This window comes from Caretta caretta, chromosome 3 (genome assembly GCF_965140235.1).
Source record: "Caretta caretta isolate rCarCar2 chromosome 3, rCarCar1.hap1, whole genome shotgun sequence".
In the NCBI taxonomy this organism is placed as follows: Eukaryota; Metazoa; Chordata; order Testudines; family Cheloniidae; genus Caretta; species Caretta caretta.
This window is the reverse complement of record NC_134208.1, coordinates 36255888-36267895: the sequence shown is the minus strand read 5'-3', so window position 1 is coordinate 36267895 and position 12008 is coordinate 36255888. Positions and strand designations below refer to the sequence as shown.

At 44.2% G+C, this 12008-nt stretch overlaps 1 protein-coding gene across 1 annotated transcript in view; it reads left to right on the top strand.

The window, feature by feature from the left end:
- ALLC (allantoicase) overlaps window positions 1-12008 on the top strand; it is a 47789-nt gene that overhangs the window by 18919 nt on the left and 16862 nt on the right. Inside the window, 4 exon segments of the mRNA XM_075126181.1 lie at window positions 1304-1354; window positions 5900-5948; window positions 5951-5983; window positions 7231-7374. Coding sequence (XP_074982282.1) covers window positions 1304-1354; window positions 5900-5948; window positions 5951-5983; window positions 7231-7374 — 277 coding nt within the window.

The window sequence follows — 12008 nt, the reverse complement described above, 5'->3', positions numbered from 1 at the left end:
AGGTCAGTGACAATCCTGCTTGGCGCCACACTTGCCCAAGACAAAGAAGGCTCTTGTTCCTTGTCACTCGAGGAGAATGACTTGTAGATGCACATATAAAGAGAAGAATCCTTCACACACAACATCTCACCATCCCGATCAAAGCAGCACTCTCATCCCTTGGCTACCATCAAAAAACAGCCACCACGGGAGCACCTAGCAAACTCAGCAGTGGACTCTGCTAAATTTGCCTAAGGTCAGCTGATCGGAAGGACAAGCAATGTGGAGAATGCAGTGAATTTGTATGCTCTGACAACTCCATACTGATGCTGACGTGTAAAAATTGTATACTGACTCACACTGAATGAGACTCCAGCTAGTTCTTTCAATTTGCTCGTTAAATAAAGATTTTTCACCTAAAACATTAAAGAATTATTATTAAAGAATTATTCTTAGTTTCTGAATGCATTTGGGGGACAAAAGTCCCCCACAATATAGTTAATGTAACTTTTTTCTCAATACTGCATGAAGGTTAAAGAAAAAAGTGCTCTGCTGTAAAATGAACCATGTCCTTAAGATTGTTCAGTTTAGCATATGTATGTACAAAACAGAAATACATATTCACAAATATAGGATTGTATCTCATTGATGGAGGTACTAGTAGTATACCTCCACGAACAGGGCTTCTTGTCCTGCAGCTATGGGGAGATAAGAATCCTGAGTGGAAGGCCAGGTGTGGCCTGGTTTGTGATTAAAAAGATATTTTGTCCACTTGTTTTTTCTGCATCATGTCATATGAATCCTTATAGCAATGCTTCTAGTCTGAAGAACCACTCACGAAGGTGGAGGTTTTTCAGGTGTACGCATCATGAGTTATTTACAAAGAAAATGAAACAAACCCTTCCCTATGTCACAGAGGTAGGTAAATTTTTTGTAAATAAAGATGCGGAAAGAAGAGTAAGGCTCTGATCCTCAAGCAAACAAAATTGAACTCAATGGGGTTCTGTGCAGGTTCATTGGAGTACAGTATTGGAAAGAGAAATGCATACAAAGATGGAGAAAGAAGAGTAAGGTCCCGATCCTCAAACAAACAATTGAATTCAGTGGGGTTCTATGCAGGTTCATTGGAGTATTGGAAAGAGAAATGCATACAAAGAAATAATTTTTTTTTTAAAATATGGTCTTATATGTATATGTCTATAAGCCTTTAGGCAACTTAATATTTTCTTTTTACTGGATAACTTAACATTGCACTAGGAAATGAAATGAAATAAAATAGTACATATTTAAAATTATTTTATTTTTATTTTTTTTATTTGTGTAGGTTTTATTTGCAACGGACGACTTTTTTGCTCCTGCGGAGAATCTCTGGAAGGTATAGTAGGCTGACATTCCCCACTTTGGAGGGTATGCCTGGACTGTTAAGATTTTAGGCTTCAGAGGCAGGGACTGTAACTTACTGTCAGAGACCAGGACGTGGGCAGTCATACCTAGTGGTTAGAGCGGGAGTCAGCTGTCAGAACCTAGGGTCACAGCCAAAGACAGAAGTGAGGCGTCAGAGGAGAGGGTCAGAGTTGGGTTACTTGGAGTGAGACAGAGCTAAGAACAAGCAAGTCCCGGAGCCAGGGGTGAAAGTGGGCTGGTACGGGCTGGTACGGCGTACTGGTAAGAAGGCAGTACTGGCCTGTACCCAACCGATATTAAAGCACTGCTGCAGCAGCACTTGAACGTTGATGACCCCCCTGTTGGTGGCCCTTCCGGTAGGGACCCTACCACCAGGGCTGCCAACAGGGGGAAAAGGGGCAGCTGCCCTGGGGCCAGCGATTTAAAAGGGCCCAGGGCTCCCGGCCACCGCTGCTGCTACCATTGTCTTTACTGGAAATTACTTACCTTGTAATTATGCTTCTCCCTTTGCAAGATTCTTGTTCTTGGCTCCCTAGTTGAGACAGGCAGAACTTCCTTAGTTGTCTAAGGGCCGTGGGAGTGGGTAGAAGCACAAGACCTCCTTGGTCCCCAATGGTGCTTGTGTGTGGAATATAACTGTAATCCCTAGAACCTTCCAGTCACATCCTGAATTAGCAAGAAGTAAAAGCTCACCAAATAGTATCAACCCAATCATTGAAAAATTAATGCCTCTGAAATGCAGCACAATACAAACCGATCAAGATGTAGAGATAAACACCACTAGCTGGAGATGTCTGTGCAGGAAGCAAACCCCATTGTGATTATGCAAAAACATGCTTGCATTATTATGAGAACATAAGAATGGCCAGACTGCATCAAACCAACAGTCTATATAGCCCCGTATCCTGTCTTCTGACAGTGGCTGGTGCCAGAAGCTTTGGAGGGAAAGAACAGAACAGGGCAATTATTGAGAGATCCATCCCCTGTTATCCAGTCCCACCTTCTGACAGTTAGAGATTTAGGGACACCCAGAGCACGGCGTTGCATCCTTGAATTTGTTGGCTAATAGCCATTGATGGACCTATGCTCCATGAACTTGTCTAATTCTTTTTTGAACCCTGTTATACTTTTGGCCTTTAAAACTTCTCCTGGCAATATGTTCCACAAGTTGTCTGTGCGTTATGTGGAGTACTTCCCATTGCTACTTCATCTTTTGCATCCCACCCATTAGCTGGTTTCGTCCAACTCTTGCCTCTTGTCGTTAACCTGGATTGCTGTTTGGGGTAGTGACTACCTTTTTACGGTGTGTTTGTACAGTGCCAAGCACAATAGGAGCTAGTGCAATACAAATAAATAAAAATAAATAGGCTTCCCTTCAAACTTTGAGGGGGTGGGTGGATGAATGTGAATCCTAAATGATAAAATCTTCTGAGAAGCAGAATTACTAGGTAGGAGATTTTTCTTTCTCTAAAGATGCCATCCAGGCAGGAGTCTCACCCCTAAGATATATCTACACTTTGAGAAGGGGAGGTTGAGGACAAATACCCAGTCCAACTGTGATCAAACTATTGTCGAGGTATTCAACCTTATTTCATTTATGGACCCTTAAAATTTTTTGAATGGAGGTGTGGACACCTTTGAAAATCTTAGACATAGTCTACGGACCCCCCAAAATCCACGGACCACGGGTTATTGAAAACCACAGTTCTGTGGTAACGACAACATATCACAGACCCCTTAGACATAGTCTTCAGACCCCCGGGGATCCATGGACCACAGGTTGAAAACCCCTGAGCTAGTGCATTAAAAATAGATTGTAGTTGTGGAGATTGGAGCAGCATGAGGAGCTAGTGCCCCCCCTGCTGAGTACAATCCTGTCAGAGATGCTAGTGTGGCTAGCCCCTCCCACCACTTGCACCACCACAGCTACACTCTATTTTTAGTGTGCTAGCTCGATCAGTGCAGGTGCAGGTATGTCTCCTCAAGCCGGGGACATACCCTTAGAGATTGAGAAACTTGAGGGATGCACCAAGCAAAAACCATGAATAAAACCACAACAAGGCCCAAGAACAAGCCCAGTGTTAACAACATGAATATAGCTGGCTGAAAAATGGAAATTCCTTCCCAGGAAAGACTATATATGCTTGAATTTTGTTTTTTTTTAACCAGACCAGAACAAAATGTTAAAAAATTGAAATTTTGTGCAGGAAGGAATTTCCAGAAACATTCAGTTTTGGGAGAACCAAAATGGAGGTTTTTGGCTTGCTGGCTGCCTGCCTGTCAGGCTCCCTGGCTGGCTGGCTTCCCTGGGAGCCTGGGGAAGTGACTAGCAGGCAGCTGGGCAGCCTGGGAACAGGCTGTCTCGGGAGCCTGGAAATCAGGCCTGCTGGGGAGTCAGCCAGGTGGGCTGCTAGGTAACAGGGACCTGGCCACCCCACAGAAGCCAGCTAATCAGGGAGATGGCCAGTGGCTCCCCAAGTACCCCTTAGAGCCAGGAAGCTAGCAAGGCCGGAAGTGGGCCACCAAGCTTTCTGAGTAGCCCATAGAGCTGGCTGCCAGACCACTCAGCTCCCTTAGCAGGCTGGGAGCTGGGGAGCCTGGAACAGGCTAGCCTAGTGACCCTGGCAGCCCTTGCTCCTCAACATCTCACTTGGTGGGCTGCTGGAGAGCCTGAGCCCAGAAAGCTGGCCACCCTGGGGAGCTGGGCTGTCTGTCTGGCTTCCCTGGCTGTGCAGTGGATGCCTGCCAGGTGAGAAGCTGGGCAGCCTAGGGAGCCGGAGGGACCCTAGGCTCTCCAATATCCTACCAGGCAGCCTGCCAAGCAGCTGGTGGGGAGCCCAGGGAGGCAGGCAGTGGGTGGGCACGCTGGCAGGAAACCAGATGCCTGGCTTCCATCAAACATTATGACAGAATGGACACATTCCACAGGAATACGTCAATTCCACAGAACAGAATTTTCCACAAGAAAACATCTGACCAGTACTAGACATGAAAAAGAAGGAATGTTTGCATGTGCATTTTTGTTTGGAGCATAAAAGAAGGGCCAGATACCTCCCTGTTTCAGGGCACCTCAGTCACTACCCCATGTAGTGCACTGCCTGGGCAGTCCGTGTGGTGTCTCAATCACAAACACCCCTCACACGTTCACCGCATGTGTATTTATTCTTTCCTTACAAAGTATCACAGGGTAGTGCAGGGTTACAGCAAGTAGAGGATTCCACACAACCTTCACTCCTCAGCCCAGGCTCACCCTCTGAATGCTATGTTCCGCCCACTAATATCCTCCCAATTACTGAGCCAATTGCCCCATTAGCCTAGCAATCGCCACCCAATTGTCAGTGATCCCCAAAGGAAATTGATTAATTGGTTTCAATTAAGCCCGTACTCTTCTCACTGCTGGAGCAACCTCAGTGACCAAGATGCTACTAATAGTGCGCGGTCACATGCCCCAAAACACTAGGCTTAATATTATAGCCTGTAGGCAACCAGAAACAAAGGATCTGGTTCTGCATTGTCTTTTCCATTATGGAGTCATTTACACTTGTGCAAAGTGACGGTAAGGTAGCTGTACAATGAGCCAGTTGGTAATAATGAAGGGTGGTGGCCCCTGTTACCTCTCTGACATCTTCATTGTGACAGGTGGCTCTTGCTACTTTTGATAAAAGAAACATTTGTACAGTCTTGTTTATGATTACCAAACTTTTTGATTCTTGATTACTGATTTATTTCAACTGCTGTCTCATTACTACTGTAATAATAACTTCTGAAAGGTACCCAGGTGTAATCAGAATTCAGGCATTACAGTACAGTGGAAACTATTTCAATGAATCAAGTGGGATTTCCCCTCTCCCCCTGCCTCAACTACCATTTCCTTTAATCTCCTAGTAAATAATAGCACAAACATTTAGGAACATAGGAACTGAAGAGTGGAAGGGACCTCCTATGTCCCAGAGTCCAGTTCCCTGCTTTTTGATGACAACCCTGCCATATAATCCTGTTCATACATCTTTCAAGCTCCATCTTAAAACTAGTTAGGTTAACAAATTTTCTTTGCACACATTCTTCCTCTGACTGCACCTCTTTTGAGGAAGCAACTTTAAAATACATTTTAGCTTTGATTAGAATTTATGACGACTTTCAAATACTTCCATTTAAAATACAAAAACAGTTAGCAAACTGTTCCTACGGTCATTACACATGCAAAAATCTCTCTGATATCGGTGGGGTTACTCTGGATTGATACCATATATGTAACTGAAAGAAAAAAAACTGGCACATGGAAGTCCAGCTCCTCAGTTGAAGTAGATCAGTATAAATTCATTATTTGATGCATCTGATATTTTTCTAGAGACAAGAATGAGACCTATATGCTCCTTTACTAATAAAATCAGTCAAGCGGCTTGAAACCTGCATGTTCTATGCTGGTCAAAATTCTGTGCTCAATACGCTAAGCTTAGTGGAGTTGTATTGGTGTAAGTGAGGAGAGAATATGGCCTGTTCTTATTTATTTTTTTAGAAAAAGAGTCCAGTTTTTAAACCAGATGAATTGACTGATTATGGCAGATGGATGGATGGGAGACAAGGAGGAAAAGGGTTCCAGGTAATACGCTTAAGATTAGTCACTTAATAAATAGTAACAGTAGAGGATTTGCAGAAGAGGTGGGAAGAGGAGAGGAAATTGACTGACATCATTATGAAGCCTTCCAGTTTTGAGAGTGGTGAGTTTGGAGTTGTTGGGACTGAATGAACCAGAAACGCCAAATGAATCTTTCACAGTGTGAACCACCACATGGACTAAAACTACTGGCTTGGGTTCATCCAATCTATAGGAATCCAGACCTTCAATTTTTGCACAGTCATACTGAATGGCAAGAGTTTAACCAGTAGATAAATTCATGAGTTTAATGCATACTGAAAAAGCTCCAGAAACTGCTTACAAACTTCCTGGGAGTTTGAGTTCTTTTTGTGCTTTAAGTATCCATTCTGTGATGGCTCTTGTTGTCAAGACCTGCTCTTTTGTATTTTGTTTTTATTTGAAGTCCAAGTACTGTATATACACTTGTAGTGATTTGGGGAGACTCCTAAACCTGTCATTGCTCATTCCAAAATAGAGATGGACCCAAACCAAAATGCTGGATCCAAATACCCCTAAACTTAGATGTATTCAAAATCCAGACTTAGGTCTTTGTCTGAATTTTTAAAATGTCTTCTATTTTATAATGGTGTGAACCAAACTCCCAGGTATGAGCACACTCAAAATTCTGGGGTTTTGAAATCCAGACCTGAATTCAAATTCTGTGGTGTGAGCTCATCTTTTCTCCCAAATACACGCACATTGCCACATTTTGAGAAAAGGCAACCAGATAGCCAAGTTTGGAATAATTCTTTCTTAAAGAGTTGTTGACCTATCCTTTGATTTTCTGTCCAAGGCCTTAGGAAACCACACACCTTTTTAAAATCCAAACATCTAATGCTCTTCAAAATGCCACTATAACAATCAGCAATTTGGTACTATTCATGTTTTGTCAAGTATGCTTAGTGTCTTTATGGAGTTCTTCAGGTTTTGATTACATGCAAATTCCTTCAAAAATAAATTGGAATGTGTTGTAGCTTTTTGATTGTTTTACACATAAGTTGATTTTACAAAAGCACAGATCTGAACACCTCCAAATTTTGGTGGTGTTGAGGACTGTATCTGGATCTAAAGTTAACCACTTGAGCCCTTTTCTTAAACATATTTAAAAAGAAGTGTTGTACTCGCTAAATATTGTTGAAGAGAATTGATACTTTTATTCCCTGGTGATATATTAAACTTGTTAGAAAAGCAGTTTGTCCTCTGTCTTTCAGGACATGATTGGTGTATTATCCATTTGGGAGTACCAGGTATTGTCCGTGGATTTGAGGTAAACACATCTTTCTTTGCTGGAAACTGTGCTCCTCGTATATATTCAAGCAGCCAATCACTTCAGCAGCTCCGGACTTTGCAATTAAGTAAAACACACTATATGAAGCTTCCAAAGCTTTCATATTTTCACCTCCTGTCACATTACGAATATTTTTCTGCGACTTTTGGAGATCTTTGCACCTATTTTCAAAGAATTCTACAGGTTTTTCCTCATATTCTTTGTTTGCTATCAAAATGGCATTTTAGATTGGATGGTTTCATACTTTTCATTTGTGAGTCTCTCGTAACAAATCACACATAGTGGAACAGGCCCCACCTCATCGCCACTCCACGAAAATCCCAATTTAAGATATTCTTCAACATATTTGCGGGCTTTTTTCATTTTTCTTTGCAGCTGGTACATTCAATAAACTTACAGATGGTTCATACGGTTCACTAATTTTGTCATCACAATTGTCTGATGTAGCCATATCACTGCATTTTTCGCCATAATTATCACTAACATTCGTATTTCCTTCATTATTTTCTTTTGTATGTTTCAAACTTCCTGTTTTTAGCCAGCGATCCATTGTAAATAAAGGAACTATGTCATAAAGGAACTATGACGTGATCGGAATAACAGAGACTTGGTGGGATAACTCACATGACTGGAGTACTGTCATGGATGGTTATAAACTGTTCAGGAAGGACAGGCAGGGCAGAAAAGGTGGGGGAGTAGCACTGTATGTAAGGGAGCAGTATGACTGCTCAGAGCTCCGGTACGAAACTGCAGAAAAACCTGAGTGTCTCTGGATTAAGTTTAGAAATGTGTGCAACAAGAGTGATGTAGTGGTGGGAGTCTGCTATAGACCACCGGACCAGGGGGATGAGGTAGATGAGGCTTTCTTCCGGCAGCTCACGGAAGCTACTGGATCGCATGCCCTGATTCTCATGGGTGACTTTAATTTTCCTGATATCTGCTGGGAGAGCAATACAGCGGTGCATAGACAATCCAGGAAGTTTTTGGAAAGCGTAGGGGACAATTTCCTGGCGCAAGTGCTAGAGGAGCCAACTAGGGGGGGCGCTTTTCTTGACCTGCTGCTCACAAACCGGGTAGAATTAGTGGGGGAAGCAAAAGTGGATGGGAATCTGGGAGGCAGTGACCATGAGTTGGTTGAGTTCAGGATCCTGACGCAAGGAAGAAAGGTAAGCAGCAGGATACGAACCCTGGACTTCAGGAAAGCAGACTTCGACTCCCTCAGGGAACGGATGGCCAGGATCCCCTGGGGGACTAACTTCAAGGGGAAAGGAGTCCAGGAGAGCTGGCTGTATTTCAAGGAATCCCTGTTGAGGTTACAGGGACAAACCATCCCGATGAGTCGAAAGAATAGTAAATATGGCAGGCGACCAGCATGGCTTAATGGTGAAATCTTAGCGGATCTTAAACATAAAAAAGAAGCTTACAAGAAGTGGAAGGTTGGACATATGACCAGGGAAGAGTATAAAAATATTGCTCGGGCATGTAGGAATGATATCAGGAGGGCCAAATCGCACCTGGAGCTGCAGCTAGCCAGAGATGTCAAGAGTAACAAGAAGGGTTTCTTCAGGTATGTTGGCAACAAGAAGAAAGCCAAGGAAAGTGTGGGCCCCTTACTGAATGAGGGAGGCAACCTAGTGACAGAGGATGTGGAAAAAGCTAATGTACTCAATGCTTTTTTTGCCTCTGTTTTCACTAACAAGGTCAGCTCCCAGACTGCTGCGCTGGGCATCGCAAAATGGGGAAGAGATGGCCAGCCCTCTGTGGAGATAGAGGTGGTTAGGGACTATTTAGAAAAGCTGGACGTGCACAAGTCCATGGGGCCGGACGAGTTGCATCCGAGAGTGCTGAAGGAATTGGCGGCTGTGATTGCAGAGCCATTGGCCATTATCTTTGAAAACTCGTGGCGAACGGGGGAAGTCCCGGATGACTGGAAAAAGGCTAATGTAGTGCCAATCTTTAAAAAAGGGAAGAAGGAGGATCCTGGGAACTACAGGCCAGTCAGCCTCACCTCAGTCCCTGGAAAAATCATGGAGCAGGTCCTCAAAGAATCAATCCTGAAGCACTTGCATGAGAGGAAAGTGATCAGGAACAGCCAGCATGGATTCACCAAGGGAAGGTCATGCCTGACTAATCTAATCGCCTTTTATGATGAGATTACTGGTTCTGTGGATGAAGGGAAAGCAGTGGATGTATTGTTTCTTGACTTTAGCAAAGCTTTTGACACGGTCTCCCACAGTATTCTTGTCAGCAAGTTAAGGAAGTATGGGCTGGATGAATGCACTATAAGGTGGGTAGAAAGCTGGCTAGATTGTCGGGCTCAACGGGTAGTGATCAATGGCTCCATGTCTAGTTGGCAGCCGGTATCAAGTGGAGTGCCCCAAGGGTCGGTCCTGGGGCCGGTTTTGTTCAATATCTTCATAAATGATCTGGAGGATGGTGTGGATTGCACTCTCAGCAAATTTGCGGATGATACTAAACTGGGAGGAGTGGTAGATACGCTGGAGGGGAGGGATAGGATACAGAAGGACCTAGACAAATTGGAGGATTGGGCCAAAAGAAATCTGATGAGGTTCAATAAGGATAAGTGCAGGGTCCTGCACTTAGGACGGAAGAACCCAATGCACAGCTACAGACTAGGGACCGAATGGCTAGGCAGCAGTTCTGCGGAAAAGGACCTAGGGGTGATAGTGGACGAGAAGCTGGATATGAGTCAGCAGTGTGCCCTTGTTGCCAAGAAGGCCAATGGCATTTTGGGATGTATAAGTAGGGGCATAGCGAGCAGATCGAGGGACGTGATCGTTCCCCTCTATTCGACATTGGTGAGGCCTCATCTGGAGTACTGTGTCCAGTTTTGGGCCCCACACTTCAAGAAGAATGTGGATAAATTGGAGAGAGTCCAGCGAAGGGCAACAAAAATGATTAGGGGTCTGGAACACATGAGTTATGAGGAGAGGCTGAGGGAGCTGGGATTGTTTAGCCTGCAGAAGAGAAGAATGAGGGGGGATTTGATAGCTGCTTTCAACTACCTGAAAGGGGGTTCCAAAGAGGATGGCTCTAGACTGTTCTCAATGGTAGCAGATGACAGAACGAGGAGTAATGGTCTCAAGTTGCAGTGGGGGAGGTTTAGATTGGATATTAGGAAAAACTTTTTCACTAAGAGGGTGGTGAAACACTGGAATGCGTTACCTAGGGAGGTGGTAGAATCTCCTTCCTTAGAGGTTTTTAAGGTCAGGCTTGACAAAGCCCTGGCTGGGATGATTTAACTGGGAATTGGTCCTGCTTCGAGCAGGGGGTTGGACTAGATGACCTTCTGGGGTCCCTTCCAACCCTGATATTCTATGATTCTATGATTCTCTTTACATTGTATTGCTAATATTAGAGCCTTATTATTATGGGGTAAGTTAAGTGCAATAATTTGTTTCTTATGGTAGTTAAAATAGTTACATTTCAGGCATTGCATGGTTAGTAGTTGGAGTGATGTAATTCCTGGAAATATCGCCTTGGGAAAACAGCACTTCTGGCAACGCAGTGTCAGTAACGCTGGGCGACCAAGGCTGTGAATGATGGGGGAATACAGCTGTTGCTTCAATTGTTTTATATCACAAGTTCACACCACTTACCCCACGGTGTTGGGTGTGCTTAATAACAAAACACATTTCAGAGAATTGCTGAAAAAGCACAAGAACAAATCTGCACAGACACACCCCTGGAGCCCCGACCTGGGGTATTCTATCTGCTACTCAAGATCCATAAACCTGGAAATCCTGGATGCCCCATCATCTCAGGCATTGGTACCCTGACAGCAGGATTGTCTGGCTGTGTAGATTCCCTCCTCAGGCCCTACGCTACCAGCACTCCCAGCTATCTTCGAGACACCACTGACTTCCTGAGGAAACTACAATCCATCGGTGATCTTCCTGAAAACACCATCCTAGCCACTATGGATGTAGAAGCCCTCTACACCAACATTCCACACATAGATGGACTACAAGCTGTCAGGAACAGTATCCCCGATAATGTCACAACAAACTTGGTGGCTGAACTTTGTGACTTTGTCCTCACCCATAAATATTTCACATTTGGGGACAATGTATACCTTCAAATCAGCGGCATTGCTATGAGTACCCGCATGGCCCCACAGTATGCCAACATTTTTATGGCTGACTAAGAACAACACTTCCTCAGCTCTCGTCCCCTAACGCCTCTACTCTACTTGCGCTATATTGATGACATCTTCATCATCTGGACCCATGGAAAAGAAGCCCTTGAGGAATGCCACCATGATTTCAACAATTTCCATCCCACCATCAACCTCAGCCTGGACCAGTCCACGCAAGAGATCCACTTCCTGGACACTACGGTTCTAATAAGCGATGATCACATAAACATCACCCTATACCGGAAACCTACTGACCACTATTCCTACCTACATGCCTCCAGCTTTCACCAAGACCACACAACACGATCCATCGTCTACAGCCAAGCTCTACGATACAACCGCATTTGCTCCAACCCCTCAGACAGAGACAAACACCTACAAGATCTCTATCAAGCATTCTTACAACTACAATACTCACCTGCTGAAGTGAAGAAACAAATTGACAGAGCCAGAAGTCACCTGCTACAGGACAGGCCCAACAAAGATAATAACAGAACGCCACTAGCCATCACCTTCAGCCCCCAACTAAAACCTCTCCAACA